Source organism: Mauremys mutica, chromosome 3, assembly GCF_020497125.1.
Source record: "Mauremys mutica isolate MM-2020 ecotype Southern chromosome 3, ASM2049712v1, whole genome shotgun sequence".
In the NCBI taxonomy this organism is placed as follows: domain Eukaryota; kingdom Metazoa; phylum Chordata; order Testudines; family Geoemydidae; genus Mauremys; species Mauremys mutica.
This window is the reverse complement of record NC_059074.1, coordinates 51,914,170-51,940,430: the sequence shown is the minus strand read 5'-3', so window position 1 is coordinate 51,940,430 and position 26,261 is coordinate 51,914,170. Positions and strand designations below refer to the sequence as shown.

The window sequence follows — 26,261 nt, the reverse complement described above, 5'->3', positions numbered from 1 at the left end:
GATTACAAGTACACAAACCATGAAATCAAATGCTGGTTCACATTAGCTTAGGAAAGTGCATGGTGCTCCTAAATGTTCCAACTCATATACTACTGTGCAAGTCTGAAAGTAAGAAGGGGCTACAGACTTGCAAGTAAAGATCATCTGCAGCCAATATTAACTACAGCTGGAATTGTGGGTGGTTAGTTCCTCTGAAAATCATGGCCATAAACTGTGTGTGAAAATACAATATACAGAGTTTAAAAAATGCACATAGACTTGGAAGAACTATATAATAGTTTTTAATGCAGCAGTTACATTTCTTCATCTGAACCTCTAAACGTAATGTGAATTTTTCTGGATGCACAGAGTTTTCTTTCAGTTTTTATTTAAACATTTACCACTTTCAATTTCAAGTTTCCAAATATGTAATTATGATAAATTGTGTAACATGTTTTCTTTTGTAGTACCAATTTGTATGTGATGGGGCAGCAGAAGTTAGAAGCATCAATACCACTATTAGAGTGGATAATGGACACAAGTATAGAGTTCACATTAGGTAAGTTTTATTTTTCAAATCTCAGTGTTCATAATTGACTGACTGAAAGGTCAACTGAATTGGCCAGCATATCAGTTTCAATTTATTGTGTATCTTGTTACTTATTAATTATATCTACGTATGTACTGGTAAATCAACATGCTATTATATTTAGAAATTAAGTTCTTTGGGATTATTAATTAATTAATAATTATTTGCAAAAAATAATTAAAATATAGTATCATAAAACAGCCCTCATAACCCCCCTCTGAGATTCCAAGGATGTACTCACAGGAAATAATTTTCTTTTTTCTCTAAGTCCTTTTATCAATAACTTATTTGGTCAAACACAAACATTCTAAAAAGAAAATACTACTTCTCCAGGCTCAAAGCTATTTTGTCAATGTCCAGCAAAAACAGGTTGCATCATACTCCAGACAACACAGGTGTGAGATTTCCCTATGTGTCAGGGTATTAGCAGGCAGAAGATATAACATGACTCCTGTCCAGATGGAATGGTTGTTTTTCCATGCCCTCTGACACCAAATGATGCTTAATTTCCTTTTATAGTATTGTAATGGCAATAACAGTAATGAAATGCATGTTATTTAATTACTGATGTAAATAATCAGTATAAAACTGACCTTGGAAAAGGTTAAGCCCAGGAACCCCAGGATGGCTGCCTACAGCAATCTTACGTGAACATTCATTTGGGAAACTGTGCAAGTAAAACAGTCTTTGGGAACCACCATCAAGTTTGATTATATTTAATGTCCACAAGTTGGCAGAGAGCAAGGGTAAGAAAGGAACTGTTTCTAGTCAACAGGGGGACTCACCTAAGGTGGCTGTGTATAGCTTTGGCCACCTTTATTCAAGATAAACAGGACTTGCACTTTTTGAATATAAATAAATTATATTAGAAGGCCCCCAGAGTGGAGAACTGACCCTCTGCAAATCCTCCAATCTGCTACCACTCAGCAAAGGGGCAACAGTAACATTTACTTGGTTTTACCATACAGCGCTACAAAAATACATAATACTAAATAAAGCATCAGTTCTATTACAGTCACTAACAAAAATTCCCAGTGACTCAATAGACACAAGATAAAAACATTAACCCCAGTATTTTAAATTTCAGAGCAGGCTTTAGCTGTGTCAGTGGGGCAGTGTAAACATCAGGAAGTCCCATTAAAGAATTTTCTCTCTGCGGCTGAATTTTGTTACTGCTGTGGAAATGCAGCAAAAGAGACAGTTATGCTTAATTTTCGAGTACATTCCAGCTGTGAATATATTTGTTTCTCTTTCACACAAAGCACATGCCTAAATTTTCCATGCTTCAGGCTGCATCCACCCTATTTTATGTCCTTAACTCATGCATTGTAGTCATGGAGGTTTTTATTTATAAGAATGGCAATATATATATATTTATATATACACTCTCAATTGATACACCCCAAATTTAATTTATAATAAAGATTAGGAGATTAGGCTGAAAACAAGTAATTGGAGATTCCAGGACTGAGAGTACGTCTTCACTACCCGCCGTATCGGCGGGTAGCAATCGATTTCTCGGGGATCGATATATCGCGTCTCATCTAGACGCGATATATCGATCCCCGAACGCGCTCATGTCGACTCCGTAACTCCAACAATGCGAACGGCGGTAGCAGAGTCGACATGGGGCGCCGCGGACGTCGATCCCGCGCCGTGAGGACGGTAAGTAATTCGATATAAGATACTTCGACTTCAGCTACATTATTCACGTAGCTGAAGTTGCGTATCTTATATCGATTTTCCCCCGTAGTGTAGACCTGCCCTGAAACAATCTGAAGCAGTCACTGCACGGAGTTTAAGTTTGTAACCTGTCTTGTGCAATTAGAGGAAGAATCAAATTGGGTATTTGGGTATTTTCATTGGTGTAATTAAGTTTTGCCCAGGGGAACATCCTCTGTGTTTTGAATCTGTTGTCTGTAGAGTAGCTGGTATGCTAATCTCTCCCAGAGGGTTTTCTTTTACCTTTCTTTTCTTTAATTAAAAGCCTTTTTTAAAATAACCTGATTAATTTTTCCTTGTTTTTAGATCCAAGGGGGTTGGATCTGGATTCACCAGGAGTTGGTGGGAGAAAGGAGGGGGGATGGCTAATTTCTCCTTGTTTTAAGATCCAAGGGGTTTGGATCTGTGTTCACCAGGAAATTGGTGAAGTCTCTCAAGGCTACCCAGGGAAGGGAGTGCTTGGGGGTGGTGGCAGCCAGACCAGATCTAAGCTGTTAATTGAGCTTAGAGCTTCTCATGCAGGTCCCCCACATCTGTACCCTAAAGTTCAGAGTGGGGAAGGAACCTTGACACACCACTTCAGGACTTGAGCACACCTGTGCACTCTTGTTCTTAGATTTTCATCAGCAGTGTCCTCATGTCTGTGCCTGACCTTAGACATCCTCGTGCTCCCATACAAGGGTCTATGGGAAATGAGGTGTGGGGGCACTGCTGCCACTCCAGTTCCTTCTCAACTGCCTGTGTCTAGAGATAGAGTGTCGCAGTGACAATTACCTAGCCACGTGGCTTGCTATCTCTCTCGCTTATTAGTATTTTTTAGTAATTTCTGTTCGTTTATTTATTTTTCATTTATTTAGCACAGTTTGTGATTGGAGTTGTGGTGTCCCCGCTTCCCTTCCTTCATTTGCTCAATCTGGGTTCCTCTCCCCCTGCCACCTCAGGTCTTGATCCATGGCCTTGAGTAACAGGTTATAACCAAAACCCCAGGCTTCAAATCCTGCCAGACATCTTTTTTTCCCTGCAGAGACAGACACTCAAGCTGCCTTTGTATCTTGGGAAAGGCTCATATCCTCTCCAAATATCAAATCTGCTCAGGATTTTAAAATAAATCTAAAAAATTAAGGGAAGACAGGCTAAAACTCTTGTCAACGGAGCATTTGCTGAGCCTCACAGGGTCAGAGTCACCCTCTGTACATCAAATTCAGTTGTTTGGAGAGCCCCAACAACCATTACTGCTGCTGCGACAAGCAAAGAGCTTGTGGGCCCCTCAAACCTTCCCAGGCCATCAAAAAAGAAGAGATCTAGAAGAGAATAAGTCTCGATCTCAGGAAACCTCACCTCAGGATATTGCTGAGGCCCCTGTCTCTTCTGGTACCACCACCACCCCAGCACCGACTTGAAAAAACACACTCACAGATGACCCGTGCCTGCTGATAGTGGGGGGAACAACTCTGGAACAGCTTGAGTCATCGCCTCACCAGGCAGCCTTGACTACCAGTGGGAGTTGAACAACAAAGTATTCTGAAGGATATGTCTTACCTGCACTCTTCCTAAAATAGATCTCTTCACAACACCATCCAACGTGAAATGCAGATGATTCAGCAACAGAAGATTCCCTAGTCATGCCTTGGCCATACATATTGCTATATATTTATCTGCCGACGCCTTTGCTGCTCAAGGTGCTAAACAATTTGAAACAGGAGAAATTAGTAGCCATATTTATAGCACCATTGCAGTTGAGATAGATGTGGTTCCCAAAGCTGATCTGCATGTCTAAGCAATGTCATCTCCACCTTCCCTGACAGCAGATATCCTCTCTTAGGAGATGAAATTTGTAATCCACCTCACCTCTTCGTGCCTCACCTTGAGGCCTGGCTAATATGGTTTAGAACAGAGGTACAAGCAGTACTGCTTAATAGAAAATCAGCTACAAGGAAAACTTATGTACAGAAGTGGAAACATTTCCAGGCTTGAGGTAGTCACTGATCTATACCTCTTCTTGAATCCTGTCTGATGCACATTCTCAATTACCTTCTAAATTTAAAACCACAGGATTATCACTGAGCAAAATTAAGGTTCACTGGGCTGTCATGTCCCTTCCCAGACATCAAAGGGTTTTCAGTCATCACTCACTTGACGATGATGAAGTTTATTAAAGCCCTGTTAAACATTTTTTCTTCCTATCAATGAACCTACTCCACAGTGAGACCTCAACTTAATCCTTAATGTGCTGAGAGAACTCCCATTTGAAACTATGGGGAACTCTTCCCTCCTTCATTTGTCCTTCAAGTTTTCATTCCTCATAGTTATCACCTCGACCAGGAAGGAAGTAGAGTTAGGAGCCCTGATGACTGAACCAGTACATGGTGTTCTGTCACAACAAGGTGATACTGCATCCACACCCTCATTTTTACCTAAAGTTTCTTCAGAATTCTACATTAATCAAGATATTCATCTACAGGTGTTTTACTCCAGCCTCACTCTTCAAGAGAAGAAATGAGTTTCCAAGAAGTGCTCTTGTCTTTTACCTTGACAGGACTAAGTCCTTTAGCACTTCTCCTAGGATTTTTATCTCAATTGTAGAACAAATGAAAGGCCATTTGAAGACTGCCTAAATGTTTCAGGATACATTTTAACCTGTTCAAGCTTCAGATACTCATCCCCATCCTAGGGTGATTGCCCACTTCATCAGGGCTCAGCCTACCTCTGTCTGAGGTATGAAAAACATACCTATCTCAGACATCTTCAGAGTAGCCACCCGGTCTTTACACATTTTTCCAGCACTACACTATTGTATCAGCTTCCAGAGCTAATGCAGCTTTCAGTGAGGCTCTTCTGCAGTACATACTGAATCTGCCTCCTCTACACCCTTCTCCATAATTGAGATATGGCTCAGGAATCTTCTGAACTGGAACATCCATTAGGATACTACTCAAAGAAGAAGGAGAGAACTGTAACTGGAGTTCTTACAGATATGTGTCCTTTTGGGTTTCCCACTACCCCAGCTTCCATTCTGCCTCAGAGTCTTCCTGTTGGACTTTCATGATTGAGAAGGACCAGAGTGGTTAAGGCAGTTTTGAAAATACCACCCTAAATGACTATACTAGGTGCAAGGCAATAGAGAACAGACTTTATGTTTGGAAATATTTGTAGGAGCAAGCTATGAGATTGTGCCTTTGGGAAGGGGGAAGTCCAGGATGCCTAAATCAGAATCCCATTGTTGGAGAAGAAAAATATTTTCTTCTCAGAATGGAGTGTAAAATCTGTGGTTCCAAAGCCCAAACTGTGTATAGAGCACAAAGGCAAATGTTTAACTATCAATCTATCCAATATTCAGATAAAATACTACTCAATTGAAGTTGTACAATCTGAAAATATCTCTTTTTTTCATTAATTATTAGTGAGAAATAGCTTTATACCATATTAATTTCTGTACCAAACATAATACTGCATATCATACAGTGCAATACAAGTTGCATTTGTATAGCATCTTTCACAAAGTAAAGATATTTTACAGTTTTTAAAGCTAAAAGCATCTTTAAACATTTTTTTAATTTAGACTTCAAGACCAGAATCAATTCTGCAGATTTCAAACTGATGTTAATTCCATAACTGCTAATTGCTCTGGATCTGAAGATTTGAAATGGATACTTAGGACCTATGATATAGTGCTGGTATGGAAAACTGTACCACATTTGGAATGCATACTTCCTATCTGCCAGAGTCACTGTGTCTATGTTGGTATGACCAAGCAGAGGAAAAGTTCAGAGACATAAAGTATGTACAAAGTAGTGATTTGACACTACCGATCATATATGGAATTAGTGTAAATCGATGTACTCCTTTGACTGAAATGGGGCCACACTGATATATATTAGCTGAGGATCTGGCTGAACATCTGCAATATAGTAATAAGCTATAGTAATAATGCTGTAAGGTCACACAATGGCATGTTGCATTTTACCATCTAGTCCTTGACAGAACAAGGAGTAATGGTCTCAAGTTGCAGTAGGGGAGGTTTAGGTTGGATATTAGGAAAAACTTTTTCACTCTGAGAGTGGTGAAGCACTGGAATGGGTTACCTAGGGAGGTGGTGGAATCTCCTTCCTTAGAGGTTTTTAAGGTCAGGCTTGACAAAGCCCTGGCTGGGATGATTTAGTGGGGATTGGTCCTGCTTTGAGCAGGGGGTTGGACTAGATGACCTCCTGAGGTCCCTTCCAACCTTGATATTCTATAATTCTATGATTCTATAGTTGTTACTCACTATCATATGATACATTGTGCCAAAGTACAAAACATGCAAATACAGTGTGAAGTCAGTTATTTACATGGTAAGATTCTCTTCCGTTCCCTACAAATTCTTATACTGCCCTTATCATAGTATCTGAGAGACTTACAGTAATGCATTACATGATGTGACTAACATGAGTAGCATATAGTTCATCATTTTCTCATTGTCTCCCCAGGGGAGAAATTGTGTGTGCAGTGTACTTTTCTTTTTTCGTGTGTGTGGGGGGGGAGGGTAAGTGTTTTTAATATATACTTGCTGCTATGTGTCAAAAGGCAAGATTCTGTACCTTGGACTTGCAGCAGAAGGTAGCAACATTTGTGATTGTCCTTAATTCCTGCGGGAGTTTGTTCCACAATATGGGACCAGCCCCTGAGAAAGCTCTGTCTTCTGCATGGATGAGATTTAGAATGGTGGTATAATGTGCCATTGTGCAGGAGCAGTGCAGCTGTACTATAGCCCTCTGGCTGGAGCTGCAGGCAATCTTTTAAGGATGCTGAACCCAGATCATAGAGTGCCTTAAAGGAAAGGAATGAGACTTTGAACTTTATTTGATATTCTATGGGAAGTCAATGTAGAGTTCAGGTTTGATGCGGTCACGGTAGCACGTTACTGAGAAAGCTAGTTGGAGTTACGTAAAGGCTGATGGCTTCCTGTCCGGGTATACTGCATTGCTATAGTCCAGAAGACAGTTGATAAAGTCCAACATATATTTCTTTATATTTATCAACATGAATTTCATCTTCCATTTTCTTGCCCAATCACCCAGTTTTGTGACATCCCTTTGTAACTCTTTGCAGTCAGCTTCAGACTTAACTACCCTGAGTAATGTAGTATCATCTGTGAACTTTGCCACCTCACTGCTTTCCCCTTTTCCAGATCATTTATAAATATGACAAACTGGGACTGGTCCCAGTGCAGGTCCTGGGGGGACCCTGCTGTTTACCTATATCCATTTTGACAAGTGACTGTTTATTCCTATCCTTTATTTACTATCTTTTAACCAGTTACCGACTCATGAAAGGATTTTCCCTCTTATCCCATGACTGTTACTTTGCTTAAGAGCCTTTGATGAGGGATCTTGTCACAGGCTTTCTGAAAATCCAGGTACACTGTATCCACTGGATCACTCTTGTCCACATGCTTCTTGACCCCCTCAAAGAATTCTAATGGATTGGCAAGGCATGATTTCTCTTTACAAAAGCAATGTTGACTCTTCCACAAAATATTGTGTTTATCCGTGAGTTTGATAACTTTGTTCTTTACTATAGTTTTGACCAATTTGCCTGGTACTGAATTTAGGCTTCATATCTGAAGACTTTTTGAAAAAATCAGTGTTACATTAGCTATCCTCCAGTCATCTGGTACAGTGGTTCATTTAAGCTCTAGGTTACATACCACAGTGAGTAGTTCTTCAATTTCATATTTGAGTTCCTTCAGAGCACTTAGATGACAACTCTCTCATCCTGGTGACTTATTACTGTTTAATTTATCTATTTGTTCTAAAACCTCTATAGACACCTCAACTTGGGACGGTTCTTCAGATTTGTCACATAAAAGAATGGCTCAGGTGTGGTAATCTCCCTCATGTCCTCTGCAGTGAAAATTGATACAAAGAATTTATTTAGATTTTCCATAAGCAAAGCAGGGACAGCCACACAGAGGCTCTGCATCCTCCACTCATTCCGTGTCAGCATGGTTCCAGTACACCACATTGACAGGGCTCCCGCAGGGCTTTCCTTTATTATCAAGGATTGATGTTTTATCTTTCTATGGAGAATTCCAGGGGACTGTTGATGGGGATCATACACATCTTCCTCAGCCTACCTATGCTCCATCCTCTCCCTTTGGAGATCCCTGGACCAACAGATACCCCCCTGGAGAAGTCCAAAGGACTGGAAGGAGGAAATGATACTTCAAAGATAGTTGAATCCCCTTTCCACATTAGAGAGGGAGATCAATATTTGAAAGGTCTTTCTTCTGCACACAGAACGGCAAACCACGGCCACTGGGAGCCGCGGGGGGGCCATCCTATAGACAGTCAACATCAGCAAAATGTCTCATGACCCGCAATCAGATTACTCTGATGGGCCATAGGTTTCCCACCACTGGTCTACTACCTTATAGCCCTTTTCCCTGAGGGGGCTGAGACCCTGGAATGTGCGCCTCCTCAGTTTAAAATAGCCTGTATATGTTAGTCTTCAGGGCATACTACTGAGATGTCTTTTCCCCCAAGCTTTCTGGGAGGGAAGGGAAGTTGATTGCTGAAGTGGGAGTCTTTCTCCCTTTTGGTTTGGGGAAACTGCTGTGCTTGCTTTCATTGTTTATGTTCATTTGCATTTTTCATGCAAGTCAAAGGAGTTCTGAGCCTTTGTATGGGTGATTTCTAATACAACAGGCTGGGAAGGAAAATACTCAACTATTGCTTGTTTCAAGCTTGATGTGGACACAGTACCCTCCATCTACTGGATGTGCTTAATGGGTCCATCTCCTAGAGAACCAGTTAAAGCCTCATGATACTTAATGGCAGTGGCTGCTGCTGCTGCTGCTGAATTAGAACAGTAATTCCAATTAGTTGGAAAACTTCAGGTAATTAAGTAATGCATAACATTGATATAATGCTGTACATATTAAAAGTGCCATCCTCTTGCTGGGACTAACCCAGTGGATAAAATATGTACAGTGCAGGTGCAAAATTTATGTCCCTCCAGCAGAGTCCCTGCTGGGACCTTACCAATTCCAGCCATTTTGGGGGGTGGGGGAGTGGGAAGGCATCCACAGCTCCCCGCTATTTATCCAGGTCCCTCCAGCAATGCCCTTGCCGGGATCTTACCACCCATGCCCATTTAAGGTGGACTATAATGATGGGGACTCCTATAATTGGTACAGCAGGGACCCAACCCCCCAACTGCCCCCAGCTTGCTCAATTACCAAGCACCTCTCCTTAATTCCTTTTTCAAGCCATTTTTTCATTCTTTTGTGGCTTAATTTATGGAGTACCTGCACTGAATATCTGCCAAAAGGAGGCGCCAGCCATTAGCTTGGCTGCCTCCTCCCCACACCCAGCCAGGTTCCCAGGCATCTCCAAATGGCCTTTTGCCTAGCAGCCCTACTGGGGATAAAGGACCCATTGTCCTATGTGTGATCGTTGAGGGGCACCAGCAGCTGCATTGTCCTTGACCCGGTACTGCAACAACCGCCCTCCAAGGAGGGCCGCATAGGCAATCCCTTACCTGGATCCTTGAGTTGACAAGACTCCTTAAAAGAAAACTAAATAAACAACTTGTAAGCTGGACCAAAAATCTCCATTCTGCCGACCACATCACATTCCGAGGTTTCTGATAGCCTGCGGCATGTGCTGGGGTCCACTGCTAGCCGCTGTTGCAAGCTCACAAAATCTGTGGAACTGGAAAAGAGATAAGGCATTTGCCAAGCCATTATCCATGCCCAGCACATGATTGAAAGAAAAAACCGATGTTGAAGCTTAAGCATTGTAGAGCAAATGCCCCTACCAACTTCATAACCCTGTAGGATCTGCCAGAAGCGCACAACCCCATTTTGCATCCAGGTGGCAGGCCATTTTGTGCACACCATTTGCCTTGATAAAATACCCCAAAACCTGCATCTCCTGCCACATCTGAGTGGATTTTAACCCCCTTTGTAATAATCATTGCTTCCTCTACAATGATACCCCATTAAGATCAACTCAGAAAATTTTTCCACACCCTCAAATGTTCCTTCTTATGTCTAGTGACTGGTATGTAATGGTGTGGCCCAACTATGCTGGCCTTTGCCATTGCCTGTCGGGCACAAAACGGGTGTCGGAGAAAAACTCAGTAGGCATTGCCATCCCAGATGAGCCCCCAAATTGTCGGAGGAAAAACTCAGTTCTCGCTTTTGTTTGGGTGCAGCAGAGTCAGATACTTTATTCTGTTTAGCAGCTACAACAGGGAGAGAGTGCACTAGGACATAGGGTCTCCCCTTCCTAGACAGGTCTCTCAACAGGTAAACAATTACAGCAGCATTTATACTTTTGTTACAGACAATAATAAGCAACAGCTGCATTTTGTTTATACATAGGTCATCCTGATATCTTGTTTTTCTCACTTAAGAGACGCCAGTCTACATATTGTATTATCTACACAAGGTCGAAAACCAACTTCTCACACAGTTCTTTTCCACTCGCCTCACACAATCCTCGCTTCTACAAATCTCGCGTTATTAGGTTACAGTTAGCCTAACTCTGGCTAACAGAGACTGCCATGCATTAAGATCCCCTACAAATCCCTGTCAGTTATTTCTGTACTTCCACACGGGGCAACAATCCTGCATGCAAAGTTCAGGTGCCCCAGAATAGATTGCAGTTCTTGTAGCCTGAGTGGGTTTTTTTTTATTTATGTATTTATTTTTATTTTAAAGCCCCCAGTGCTCTCTGGAGCAACCTCGATAGCTCCTAAAGTTTATCCTGAGGGAGCTGAGATACACCGTCCCTGGTGTTCAGCTGAATGCCCAGGTAGGTCAATGTAATGGAAGGGCTTTATGTTTTCTCCTCCGCTAGGGGTTCCCCGAACTATTTAGCCAGGGTCTGAAATATGTCCATCTACAATTTAAAAAAGTATTCAAATAATGCACTACTTGGTTTAGTCCCACTGACTGCACTCCTGCCCAGTGCAACATTGTGCCGAATTTATGAAAAGCCGCACAGAATACCGAACAGCACATGGGCATAGCCTTGTTGAAATATAATTGCTGGCAGTAGTCGTCTTGCAAATATGCCTGTATCTTCAGGGGTTGCAAAAACAACCACCATCATTAAATGCCCAGCAAATACTATTACATGCCTGGGGCCCCTCCCGAGCTTGTTGCGGTATGAACAAACCCCGGCACCCTTGGTGTCATCCACTGCAACCACAGTGTGTGATGAGGTATGTCCCACCTTATCCCAGTTTGTGTTGCTGCCCTTAATTGAAACTGCTAATTATAATTAAACCAGGACATGCCCCGCAAACATATTGTGTGCTCACCTAATTATATCCATATACTTAACCAAGGCAGGGCTCCTCTGTGGGTAGGCCTGTACTATAACACCCGCATAGATGAGAAAGGCAGCCTTCCAATTTTCCCATGTTCTAGGCACCCTCTGTCTCTTGGGCAGTTTGCTATTTTGCTTGCCTTGCCCATGTTTACTGCCTGTCACCTCCCTGTGCAATAGGGATAATATATCCATGTATTTGCCTCTCGGGATTTTATCTTTAGTTGTACTGAGTAGGTGAACTCCCATCGGGTCAGCCACCCCGGCATAACCATACTCAGGCCTGCATGGAGGGAATTCTGCAGAGCCCTGCTCCCCCAGGAGTCTCTACTCTGTCCCATGAGGTCACATACCCTGGTGGCCAATGAGTCCCCGTGTGCCCAGGGGCTGCCTTTCCAACACAGGCTTCACTACCTTTGCCGGGAGCCCGCCCGTCCTACTGCCCAAACTTGAGCCCAGGCTAGGCCTGACCTGTGACCCCGTGCAGACCCTGCACACCTAGCTGCCTGAAGCTGCTGTAGTAAATGCAAATTAGCTTGCAGCAGCTGTGTAATACCATCAGTGCCCACAATGAAGGTGTGGCTTCTGGACTTCCCACTCCTGGGTCCTGAGAATTTACTACCCCAATAGGCTGATTCCTGTCCCCCTCAGGTGAAGTGACTGGTTGACATGGTCCCTTCACCTGGCAGTGTCCCCTGCAACTGCCACCCCTTGCAGGCTGGGAGGTTGGATACCACCTCTGAAACCCTGCCCCCAACCTCTGTGTGGTTCAGATCACACTCACCCCCCAAGGATCAGCATTACTCCTGTGGAAAAGAACAGCCTGGTTATGGGTGATCTTGTGCCCTTTGGAAGCGCTGAAGAGAAAACCTCAGAAACAACTTCACTGACCATTTGCTGCACAGCTCTGCTGACTACCCCATTAATGCACACAGCCTGCCCACCTGCATTCATGGACGCTTCCTTTCGGTCATTTCCCTTCCTCATTCCATGAGGCTGCCCTGGGTTATGCCTTGGGTTATTAAACACACCACCCTGGGCATTAGCCCCCATACTTGTGAGCTCCACTTGCCCCTGCTGCAATACTGTCTACCTTGGGTCCCCTTCCAGCCCTTGGTCTCCATTGGGACTGCCCTGCGCTGCAGCTGCTGTCTCTGCTTGTCCCCTTTTAAGCAAAGTTACAGGCACCTGAGCAGCAACCTGAGCCAAAAAGAATTGCAGCCTGATACATCCACTTGCCACATGGCTGGTACAAAACCAGTTAAATTTCCTTGCCTCCCTCCCCAACCAAAGCAGGTTAATTGTTTCAGACACTGACTAGCCTCCCTTGCAAATTCACCCTCCTCAATTGTAGCTTCCAGCCTGCCTGTGGGTGGAAGTACCTGGGGCAGGGGAATACTAGTTCCTCTTCTTTCCATTGTCCCCTTTCTATGTAATTTGCCTCTGCCTGCCCTTCCCTGTCTCTGGGGACATGGAGGTAACAGCCCCCCTGTTTTCCCAAGCTCACCCTTCTCTGTGCCCCTGGAGCCATGCTGCTTCCCAGTGCTGTTTGCTGCTTTTCTGCAGCCATGCTGCTTCACATGCTGGCTTCCACATGGTCCTGCAGCAAGCCATGCACGGGAGCCTTAGAACATCGCTTCTTTAGCTCTCATCCCCTAACGTCCCTACTGTACTTGAGCTACATTAATGACATCTTCATCATCTGGACCCATGGAAAAGAAGCCCTTGAAGAACTCCACCATGATTTCAACAATGGCCAGTGATGGGACACTAGCTGGGGCGGACTCTGGGTCTTGCCTACATGCTCAGGGCCTACGATCACCATATCTTGGGCCAGGAAGGAATTTCCCCTCAAGTCAGATTGGCAGAGGCCGTGGGGGGGTTTGTCTTCCTTTGCAGCATGAGGCAGGGGTCACTTGCAGGTGTAAACTAGTGTAAATGGTGGATTCTCTGTAACCTGAAGTCATTACATCCTGATTTGAGGACATCAGTAACTCAGCCAGAGGTTAGGGGCCTATTCCAGGAGTCGGGGGGTGAGATTCTGTGGCCTGCAATGTGCAGGAGGTCAGACTAGATGATCACGATGGTCCCTTCTGGCCTTAAAGTCTATGAGTCTATGAGTCTATGAGATAGCTTGGAGTGGTGGTAGAGTAGGGCCTGAGGAGAGAGTCCACATAGCCAGACAATCCTGATGTTAGGGTGCCAATGCCTGAGATGATGGGGCATCCAGGATTTCCAGGATTATGGATCTTGAGTAGCAAATAGAGAACCCCTGGTCGGGGTTCTAGGCATGTGTCTGTACAGATCTGTTCCTATGCTTTTTTAGGGAGTTTCTTGAGCAGATGGTGTAGTTTCTTTTGGTAATCCTTACTGGGATCAGAGGATAATGTCCTGTAGAATGTGGTGTTAGAAAGCTGCCTAGCAGCCTCTTGTTCATATTCCAATTTATTCATAATGACAACAGCACCTCCTTTGTCAGCCTTTTTAATTATGACGTCAGAGTTGTTCCTGAGGCTGTTGATGGTGTTGTGTTCAGCATGGCTGAGGTTATGGGGCAAGTGATGCTGCTTTTCCACAATTTCAGCCCATGCATGTCGACGGAAGCAATCTATGTAGAAGCCAGTCTGTTGTTTCGACCTTCAGGAGGAGTCCACGCAGAATCCTTCTCTTCGTAGTGCTGGTAGGGAGGATTCTGTGGGTTAGTATGTTGTTCAGAGGTGTGTTAGAAATATTCTTTGAGTCAGAGACGTTGAAAGTAGGATTCTAGGTCACTGCAGAACTGTATCATGTTCATGGGCCTGGATATATATATATGCATGGGAGAAGCAGGAAAAAAACCTCTGGTCTGGAGGAGGATTGGGATTAGGATTAGGATTATTAGGATTTTCATTTTCTGACCCCAAATGAAGTGACTCTGGAAACTGGAGAAGAATCTATTAGAGAGAGAGAATGGATACAAAGGGGGCGGGGGAGTAGAAGCAGATGATGATGATGATATCAGCAAAAAAGCAAAGAGAGGAAAAAACGTTATAGTTGCAAGATTCCTAGCCAAAAAAAAAATAAAATCAGGTGGTGATAACCCTGTGAAAGCAGCTGACTGGATTAAAAAAAATAGAGGCTATAGTAAGAGCAGGGGGCTGCAAGATGGGGATCTTCTATATTCATGCAGTTTTGAATGAGATTAATGGGGAAATATGATTAGTATGTGATCACAATCTTTTATTGGAATGTGTGCAGTCTGTTAGCACGTGGTCAAGAATTAAAACAAAAATATCCTGGAAATGAAAACTAAACAAGACATCATATGTATCCAGGAAATAAACTCAGTTAAAAAACTCCAGGGTATATTGCCTGTAGGCAAAACTGAAAACTAGGAAGAGGAGAAAGCTGTTGTACTTTCATAAGGGCAAGATTAAACTACATAGCAGTAGAGAACGAAGAAGTAAGCCTATAAAATAATAATGTTGAGATCCCAATGCAGAGGAGAAATATTTTTTAAAGGATTTATAATTATCTGTAACCAATGTGAGAAATTAGAAAAACTCAGAGATACAAGAAACAGTGAAGAATTCTAAAACACTGCTGATGGTATACATAGCCTTAATCAGACCTGTTATTGACTTTGACTGCCACACTTTTGGGGCAGTATAACAATCAGAACTTAAACATTATATTTAATACAAGCCCAGGCACTACACATTGTGTATGGTGCATTTATTACAACACATACATGCATACTACTGGTACCTTTTAGTAAAATGTCTGTTACACTACTGGACCTAACTTTCTGGGCCACAGTGAATGGGAACTGCAATGATGAAAGTACCAAACAAAGAGATGAGGAAATTTGATAGGTGACCTATAGCACACAATTTTAGAACTCAACATGCTGTTTGACTTAAAGTGTGGATGCAGAAGTTGAAAGACAAAGAAAAGCTGAACAAAGTCAAAACTTTTCGTCATGGGAAAATTAATTAGGGATGGAGAGTCACATGTCCAAACATGCATTAGATTTATTTTATAAACTTAAGGGTAAAAATCAGACAGTAGGTATAAAAAATGAAGTATACCAGTCTATTGATGAAAAGTGGAGTTGTTTGTCTAACATATATATAGATGGGTCCAAAAAAGAAAAGAAACAAAAACAGGAAGAGTAGGGGCTGCATATTGTATATCAAAATTGGGAATTAGTACTTCTAAAAGAATAGCCAGTTATGTAACTGTCATGACAGCCAAGCTAGTAGCTATAATGATAGTATTAAATTGGATCTGGGATGTATGCCCAGCAGCCATGGTCATTTTTTTAAATTCAATCTCAAGCCTGATGGCGATAAATAAGGGTGTCTCAGTAGGTAGAAGTGATTTAATCAGTGAAATTATATTTCTAATAACAGGGTTAGTACAGATGGGGATTCATGTAGCATTAACTTGGATCCCAGCATATTGGAGTAACAGGGAATGAAATAACACACAAAGCAGCCAACAAATCTGTTAGGGACAAAAAAAGGAGGAAGGATTGACATACAAATACCCTTGAGTAAAGAGGAATTCAAAAGCTTAGTACAGAAAATTTTGAAAGAAAAATGGCAAGAAATTTTGATTAATGAAAAAAGAGGAAGATTTTTTTAAATTGTACCCTAGAGTTGAGAATAATGGCATACTTCAGGGCCTGGATAGGACTAATGAAGTGGTTTTGTTTAGAATACTATCTGGCGTTTGTGGCATAAACAAAAATATTTTTTCAAATCAATAGACACAAAGATGGACTGTGTGCACTCTGTAAGGTAGAAGAAACAATTCATCATCTTTTAGGTGTACATAAGGGCTTTCATAAGAAGGGGAAAAGCTTTCTGAGAAATTCAAATTTCTTAAGAAAAATACCAGAGAAATGGGATATTATTAAAAAAGCATTGTTACATTCCCTGATTGATATAGGACAGAGATCTTGCTCTTTAGATGGCAGGTGTCCATTGATCTTGATCATTTTGTTGGTTTCTTGCCTTAAGAAATCACCTAAAGAGCTCCCTCCTATTTGCTACCCATGTAGGGTAGCCAGGTTACATCACGAGAAGATTTGATGGTAAATTGGGCTTGTTACATGTTCAGGTTCCTGCTCCTACTTAAAGTAACATAGGGTTGGCCCTACCAGTGTTTCATTCTCCAGCAGAATCTCCTAGCAGGAAATCCACTCACACTTTGCAACCCCAAAATGTGATCCATTCCATTACAGCAAAGATGAGTACTTCTGCTGCACAGCAGCAAAGCAGGACATTTAATCCAACTGAGATGCCAGTATTGGGTGGGATCAAGAAAATCAAGTAAAAACTGGGTTTGGAAACTATGGAGTAAGAAAAAAATTGAAATATAAGATTTTTAAAATAGAAAACATTTGAGGTATATTATTCAAAATATCTGTTTATATGTTATCAGTTCACTCCACTAACCTATACAGTATATTTAGAGAGTGCAATTTTGATCTTAATCTTTCCACATATAAATAGAGAAGCAGTTAGACTACGATAATAAGTTTCCCGCCTGGGGGTAATGTCCCATATTAGTACATGTCAAAATTTGATAGTCTAAATGTAATCTTTTTATTTGGGGGGTCAAGTGTTCAAAATAAAGGAATGGGGCTTCAGAGCAATAACATTTCAAGCAAAACAATGTTTTCAGATGACACTAATTTTCTACAAGTACCTAATCCTCCCTTTTCAAGGGTTGGCAGCACTGCAGCAATAATGAGTTTACTGATGCTAGAAGTGAATCACTATATGGATAAATTTCTGAACATCTGAATTTAAGAGCTCAATCCTGACCACTATAATTGTCACAGGGCTACATAAATTGGAGATATGTGGGCCAGATACTAGAAATTAATTTTACTTTAACAGTATTTGCTACCGATAAGATCACAGACTCAAGCTAGTAAGCTCTGTGATTTTATACCTTCCTAGTTTCTTATTTAAGGGAAACTAATTTCTACCACCTGACCAAAGTTATCTGTATGCACAAAATACCAGAAATGTGTTTCTTATGCTCTCTTCCATTTATCTTAGGTATGTACAATGAACCTATCAGTTTAGTTCTAAGATGCTTTCTACAAGGAGAACAACTTCTAGCTTGTTCTTTTCCTCTATAAAATATTAGTTTATAGTGACTAAAAAGACAATTTTATTACTGTGCCCACTTTATTTTATATTGAAAAATCTAACATCGATCCGGACTATCCTAACCACAGTTTTAGAAAATTAATTATTTGGAAAATTGATTTAATAACTCCTCGTAGATCACTTGGATATGGCACTATCTAAATATATGTATATATATTTACCCTAAAAACTACTTAACGATGTATCCTGAGGAAAAGACTCAGGAAAATACATATGTTGTTGACAATATCTTTAGAAGATATGGAGTTTATGGATATGTAGTAGTCAGAGGGTGCTTTTATTTCAACAGATGGGGAAGGGTGTTAAAAAAAGGAAACCAAAAAAATCTCTATTGCTTGGGAAGTAAAAAAAAATGTTTATTTTGTTTAGTTTTATTCCTGTAATGATGAAAGTTTAAAGTATAATGGAGAGGCTACACTTGGCAAAGCAGTTTTACCACTAGAAAATAATAGTATCCTGTTTCTGAAACTCTGTTACATAAAACATGGGCAACTTACATAATACACATAATTTAATAACCTCTCTTAATCCTCCATTAAACTGGAAATAAATTTCAGTGTGCTGAGCCCTTCAACTACTAATTTACTGGAGAGATGTCTTATTTCTCACAAAGCATTCTTTTGACCTTAATATTTTTTGCACAATACATATATATTGAGACAAAGCAAGAGGAGCAGGCACCCAGGGCCGGCTCCAGCATTTTTGCCGCCCCAAGCGGCGGGGAAAAAAAAATGCTGCGATGGATGGCACTTCGGCAGAAGCTGTACTGCCGCTACTTCATTCTTTGGCACAATTCGGTGGCAGGTCCTTCCCTCTGAGAGGGACTGAGGGACCCGCTGCCGAATTGCCGCCGAAGAGCCGGATGTGCAGCCCCATTGGCTGCCCCAAGCACCTGCTTGCTGCGCTGGTGCCTGGAGCCAGCCCTGCAGGCACCATAAAAGAAGCTTCAGGGAAGCAAGTTTTTCATTTATTTAATAATAGCATTTCTCTCCCCCAATGGGTGTTGTGGGGATAAATACATTAAATTAGAGTGTTCCGATATTACAACAATGGGGGTCATATAAGTATCTAAGGTAGATGGAATTAAATTTTTGGAGCAACATATAACAGTTCAGTTCATGTATCGTAAAGTATAGGTGTTTATTTGAACCTATGGAGCATTCCTAGATTATCTTTCTGCATATGGCCTCCTCTTCCAATAGGACCTATGACCTTCCCTCTCCTCCTTTTTCAGCTTGACTGGGCTCCGTTCCATCTCATATTTCCTTTTTGCGTGGGAGGCCCAGAGGCTCCTCTCTAGGGGCCAGATCATGAGTTTATGATCCACCCTGAATGCTGGGTATTGCATTGTTGTGTACCTTCTGCTGTGCATATGTTCCTGTTTGGGAGTTTCCCAACATAGATACACCATGGGTGCAGGACAGGGATGCAAAACCAAGGATCAGACCACTTCCCAAACACTTCCACCCACCTGCATGGGGTGTGGACATCACAGCACTGTGGAGCCTGTTTCCACACCTCTGCTGCTATTCATGATGTGGGTAGCTGGCACAGGGGGAGAAGGGCATGGCTTGAATGACTGTCTGATTAACTGGACTATCTTCTTGGTGTGGCCAAGAACCCTTTTGAAAAATCTTCTGAGAGCTTCCAGTAGGATTTCCTCCATCCCTTCCCTGTCCTTTTTTTTAAAATAAAAGCAGTCTGAATCCCCAGTCCCAATATTGCAGGGGTTAGTGGGGAGCAAAGATCCTGGTATAATAGCTTCTTTCCACTGGGTTCCACTGCTTATATAGTCTGTTTAAAACAAAGACCACTCCATAGCTAGAAAATCCCAAAATACCTTCTGCTATTTGTAAACTCTGAAGATGCTACATTCAGGGCTAAATCTAAATTAGAGTTGGTAGGGAGTGAGGGAATGGGAGGACAAAATAATATTGGTGGACCTTCTTTTCCTCTACAAGAGAAAGAGATCTGAAGATTAAACATTTCAGGATCCCTTAATTTGTTTCTAGAAATGGGAAATGGTTGTGGGAGCGCTCTCATATTTTTCAGGATCAGTTTGTCCATCTCTATGTATGGCTTTTATGAAAAAATCCTAACAAAATTAATTGAAAATATCATCCTTACTATAGGTATATTAAACCATCCAGTAAAAATTCATAGACTGTTATAGCCCTGTTACGCAATTCTATAGGATGGTTCAAAAAACCTATAGACAGGATATCAGGATATCACTCTGTCAAATATTTAGCTATTTGTTAAGTAATTTCTATAGAATCCTGTTGGTTTCATCCTTATTCAACCTTTTCCTTAAGGGTGAACAGCAGAAATTAAAATACTGAGAATTTTTTAAAAAAAATCTTAAGGTGTGTGAACAAACAGAAGCAAGCACCATGTTCATTTGCACACATTAAACTAGGTCCCCATGCAGCAGAGCATTTAAGCATGTGCTTAAATACATTCCTAATCAGCAAAAATCTTAAGAATATGCTTAAAGTACATTAAAGTCAATGTTACTTGAGCATGTGTCAAAAGTTAAGCATGTGCTAAAGTACTTTATTGAAGAGGGAGGAACCGCTGAACTGGGGTCCTAGTGAGCAGGATATCCTGCATTTTTTAGATTTTGAAATGAAAGAGAAAATTGAAATTTAAATGGACTGAATGCCAGCCAGAATTAATACATTATTTTGTGTATATTTTGCCAACCTGTGTTGCTGTTTCTTCTGTATTTGTTCTGTAAATAAATCAAGAAGTACATTCTCCAAGGCTGCAAATCTGGTACCTGTCATGAGTACTAAATTCATCTAATGCATTTTCTATTAAATGAAATCAAAATGCCTGTTACTATTTTGCAAGGACCTGAACTGGCAAACCCTGAAAACGCCCATTAATTCCAATAAAAGCTCTTGCAAGGTTGAGCCCTAAGTTTGAAAAACAAGGTTTAGGTGTTTTTAATGTTAAATGTTGGTTTGCATCTGTGATGCATGGCTAGAAAGGGTTAAACATCCTGCAAAATAAATAACCCTCAAAATACATGTGGAGAGATAATGTTTGTTTTTTGTGTGTTTGCATATGTATGAGTAGGGTCCCTGTCTATGCTGTATTCTGAAGTTCAGAGATCAAAAGAACATTCTAGCATTTAAATGAATTGTAAACACATTTCTCTCTTTGAAATGTACTGTGAATGGTGGAGGAACAAGCAAATGGTCTTATGTTAATTTGTATAGCTAAGTACCCGTGATGGACCTCCTTCAAAGTCATGCTAATTACCTTTTGAACTCCCAACCTGTCAAAAGACATGAAATTGTATAAAAGTTCCTGGGGTCCTGATTCTGTCATCTCAGATCTGCTTAGGCTTCATCAGGGGAAGTTTGAGATGCAAGACTGAGGTCCCAGTAATGCTGGTATGCCCTGAATATGATATTTGGACATCGAACTATAACCTATGAATAATTTGCAACTACAAAGCTCACCATCTCTGCTATGAATCTGCAACTCAGTGCACCTCAATGAATTGAACTAATGTCTTTTAACCATGCTCTCTTTTGCTTTTTAATCAATTTTAGTTTAGTTAATAAGAATTGGCTGTAGCATGTATTTGGGTAAGATCTGAAACATTCATTAACCTGGGAGCTAATGTGTCTGATCCTTTGGGATTGGTAGAACCTTTTCTTTTATATGATGAAATTTACAGAAAGTTTCATCGTATTTGACATGGGTACCTGGATGGAGGCCTGAGGCTAAATCACTTTAAGGGAACTGTGTTGTTTGGACTTCTGAGTAACTAGTAAGGTAATAAAGAAGCTGTTTTATGCTGGCTCGGTGAATCTAAGTATTGGAATGTCCACTAGCTTTATGGGGATTGTCTGCCCCATTCTTTGCAGTTCACCCTAATTGAGTGACCACAGGTGGCTCCCCAGTAGGGAGCATCTAACTGTTTTTTTGCAGCATCTAACAGTTTTTTCTTTATTTTACATCAGTATAATTTTTTAAAATATCTTAATAAGAATTATAACCAGTCATTAAATCAAAGCTCAATAAGTGACATATGTTTTTATTTCCCATAAATAATTATTTTTTTTCAAAAACTTCATATTAGTTGAGGGAGAATAAGCTAGTGGTTTTTTTTCTAAAATTTTAATTGAGCAAGATGGATTTAATTATACTTAATTGATCATAATAGCAGTTATTAACAACTTAATAATACCAATTAGTTTGATACTAATTGTTGTTTTATAGCCTCTTTAAGATAATAGCTTAATTAGATTATTATGCCAGATTTTCGACACAAATCACATAATAAATCTTTTCAAATTTGTGGCATCAAAGGAGAAGTTTAGAATCGAAAATGTAGGAGCATCACAAGAACAATTCCTCAGTGTATAATTCGGATCCTGTTCAGAATCTTCAACTATAAGAACTGAATCATTTTGAATAATTTTCCATCATTGTTACAAAACTTTACCTTGAGTCTGTGAAAGGATTCTTTCTTCCATTCCCTCATTTGATAATGACTGAACATTCTATATTTTTGTTCCTATAAAAGTCTGTCACAAGAAGGAGAGCATGAAGTGAAAAGTCACATATGTATAAAATGGGATTACTCACGCATGCCTAACCTCAGGCTTTTGTTCAAAAATGTCACCTTTTGAAGGAGATGTCAGGATATTTGATCATACTACATGCAGTGGACTCAAGGTTTATAGCTGGTGTGGCTACAGAAGTCACAAGCATGAAAGTAAAAAGAACAAGGAGTACTTGTGTACGGGGAGACTTTGGCAAACCAGTAAAGTGCCTAAAACCACTATGGCTTATTGTTAAAGACAGCGTAGTCAGCAAGCTGTTAAAAGCAAGTCTCAGCTTGACCAAGGCAGGTGGGAGGGGGGTTTAGGGTGCCACCGAAAGGGCAGCTTGACCCCGCATCCTTCCTGATAAGAATTGTGTTGAAGTTGCTGATACATGTGTTTTAAAAGAGTAGGATATGCCCCAGGAATGTCTATTGAGGTCTCAAGGCTGCAAGTTCTGGAAAAACCCACACCTGGTTAATCAATAATCAGAAGGAACCTCTTGCTTGATCATTGAAACTGGTTACTTAACAAGGTTTCTTTAAGGCACATGTCATTCTATTACTAATGTATAAATAAGGGGACTCATTTGAGAACTCTTCGGGACAGGTCTCTCCCTCTGGATGCATCTTCTGTTCCCCACCGGCAGACGGGCTGCCACTGTGCCACTCGAGAGCCACACTCAGCTTCAGTAATTATCAAGGGTTGGGGGTGTTTTACTAATCTTGTTGCGGACGTGTGTAAGTGCTTGAGATTAGTAAAGTTTAGTTTTAAGTGAAAGCACTCTTGTGTTGTCCTTTTTGTGCCAGCCATCTATCGGTTGGTTGGCCGTGTCTCCCCTGATTTATTTCCTGACACCTCCTCGCACAGAGTAAAAGTTACCAAGAGCTTTGGGTAGACTTTGGGTTGGGTAACACTTGTGGCACCTTAGAGACTAACAAATTTATTTAAGCATGCTCAAGTAACATTGACTTTAATGTACCTTAAGCATGTTCTTAAGTTTTTTGCTGATTAGGAATGTATTTAAGGTGCCACAAGTATTCCTTATTCTTTTTGCTGATACAGACTAACACGGCTACCACTCAGAAACCTGTAAGCATGAAAGTGATATTGAAGAGAACATGGAAGGGATAGGGAATACAGAAAAGAGTTAGGCTTGAGCTGCAGTGTTGTTATAGATTGCAACATTCCCAAAGTTTTAGTAGCTTCGGCACAATCTTTCTTCAAGTAGTGTCCCTGTGGGTGCTCCACTTCAGATGCACCTGTGCCCTGCACTTTTGATCAGAGATTTTTGGTAATAGTGCCCATTCGTCCCATGCATACACTCCACACATCTTCATGCAGTGCGGCGAGGCTAGATGGATCTGCCCTCAGTCCGTCTCAACTAGGGTGACCAGATGTCCTGATTTTATAGGGACAGTCCCGATTTTTGGGTCTCTTTCTTATATAGGCTCCTATTACCCTCCACCCCCATCCCGATTTTTCACACTTCCTGTCTGGTCACCCTATTCTCAACTGGCTTTGGCCTGAGACGGAGTCTGCAACGTGTGCCTGTTCTCTATTTAGCATAGAGAGTTAGTTTATACTTACTTACCTTTTAGTTTTGTTTTTTTCTTTCTTTCTTTTCTGTCCCCTCAATGCCTCCCCCCTCCGAAAATTTTTTTAAAAATATCTTTTGATTCTTAGATATAATTAGATAGTTTAGAACTTCCCCTTCTTGGGGTTGTCTCTTTTGTTATTTTTCCTTGGGAATGCCAGAGACCCCAAGATTGAAGAGGTGCCTCTTCTGCCATGAGGCTATTCTGATCAGTGACAGGCATTCCTAGAGCCTCTGCTGTTTGTGTGATACCCATATTTCTAGTAAGTGCAAGATCTGCACATCCTTCAAGGGCAGATCCTGAGGGGAAAAAAAGGCGGGGGGGAGATCAAGGTTACACTTTTAATGATGGAGCAAGCCTTAGGTCCAGCTTTGGATCCAGGGGCAGAGGACCCCCTCCCCTCCATAGATAGACCTACCAGTACCACTAATGCCCCATCTCAGTCACTGGAGACCTCTAGAGAGATAAGCAGTACCATGGCACCAAGTGCTTCTGTGTCACCAAAGTCTTTATCTCAGTGGTGGGCAACCTGCAGCCCATGGGCTGCACCGGTCCATCAGGGTAATCCACTGGCAGGCTGTGAGACAGTTTGATTACATTGACCATCCGCAGGCATGACTGCTCATAGCTCCGAGTGGCCGCAGTTCACCATTCCCAGCTAATTGGAGTTGTGGGGCCATGCTGGCTGCTGCTTCCCGCAGCTCCCATTGGCTGGGAATGGTGAACCATGGCCACTGGGAGCTGCGGGCAGCCATGTCGGGGGACGGTCAATGGAAACAAACTGTCTCACAGCCCACCAGCAGGAAGGGATAGCTCAGTGGTTTGAGCATTAGCCTGCTAAACCCAGGTTTGTGAGCTCAATCCTTGAGGGGGCCACTTAGGGATCTGGGGCAAAAATCAGTACTTGGTCCTGCTAGTGAAGGCAGGGGGCTAGACTCAATGACCTTTCGAGGTCCCTTCCAGTTCTAGGAGATTAGTATAGTTCCAATTATTATTATATTACCGCAGCCCACAGGCTGCAGGTTGATCACCATTGTTTTATCTGCATGTACCTCTAAACAGAAGGCGGTAGGGAGGAGTAAATCTCCAAAAGGATCTTGGTCATTGACTCACAAGTGGGCTATGGAGACCTCTGATCCCAAGGGGAGCTTCATGCAGGCTCCAAGTGATGCCAGTATTGCAAAGGCAAAGCAGAAACTCAGTCACACTTGCTTACTGACCCTGACTGGCAAAGATATGGGTGAAAAGAGTTATAAACCCATCCAGGAACAACTTTCAGTACCAATATCTAAGAAGTAAACTGTACCGAAGACCAATAGACCTTATGTGATACCAAGGGAGTCAGAGTTGATTCACTCACAGGCCAAACGTCAATACCAAAGCCATCTTCCACAGTACCGCAAGAGTTCAGATAACCTAAGGTCTTGATAGTCTTTTTAGAGCCAGAGTGTCCCATATGAGTGCTGAGGAGGGAAACAGAGAAGGACCCAGTCTCTTCAACCTTCTTTACTACCACCCATGCCAGAGGAAGAGATCTTTGAGAGGCAAGAAACAAGGACAGAAAAGGTGGTGAGACCTCTTAAGAATATTTTCTCCTCTTCATTTGATGAAACTGTCATGCTTCCACCATCTTCTATGGCAGATGACTTCAGACAGTTTCAGAAACTGATTCAATGAATTACTGACATGTTTCAGGATCTCTTAGAGAAGATTCAGACGTTCCACCACAAACTCCTAGATGTCTTACAGACCTCATCATTGATGAGAGTTGCCATTCCAGTGAATGAAGCTCTTATGGAGCCTACTAAGACTGTTTGTCAAACCCCAGTTATGACACTGCCTACCTGTAAGAGAGTGGATAAAAAGTATTATGTTCCCGGTGGGGAATTAGAATAGAAACTCCATCACCCATCTCCAAACTCTCTAGTAGTAGAGGCTATTAAAGAAAGAGACAGACAACTTAGCTCTAAGTCCACCTCCTACAGCAAGGACCACAAAAGGTTTGATCTTTTAGACCACAAATCCTATGACACTTCTTCAAGTAGTGTCCCTATGGGTGTTGTGCTCTAGGTGAACTTGTGCCTCCTGCATCTTTGATCAGAGATTGCTCTTAGCAGTGTCCATTTGACCTGTGCATGCATGTTACTCAGTCTTGTGCTCCATGCTGTTATATAGCACTGCATGGACGAATGTTTAGCATATTTGGCACATAAATACCTCGCAACACTGGCTACAAAAGGGCCATGCAAATTCCTGTTCTCACTTTCAGGTGACATTGTAAATAAGAAGCAGGCAACAGTATCTCCCATAAATGTAAA

General features: G+C 41.6%; 1 protein-coding gene across 1 annotated transcript in view; it reads left to right on the top strand.

Annotated features, from left to right (window-relative positions):
• Positions 1 to 26,261, top strand: part of LOC123366635 (protein eyes shut homolog) — a 220,115-nt gene that overhangs the window by 183,317 nt on the left and 10,537 nt on the right. The window contains exon 6 of the mRNA XM_045010282.1: positions 447 to 538. Within this exon, the coding sequence (XP_044866217.1) occupies positions 447 to 538 (92 nt within the window). The remainder of the gene's footprint in view (positions 1 to 446; positions 539 to 26,261) is intronic.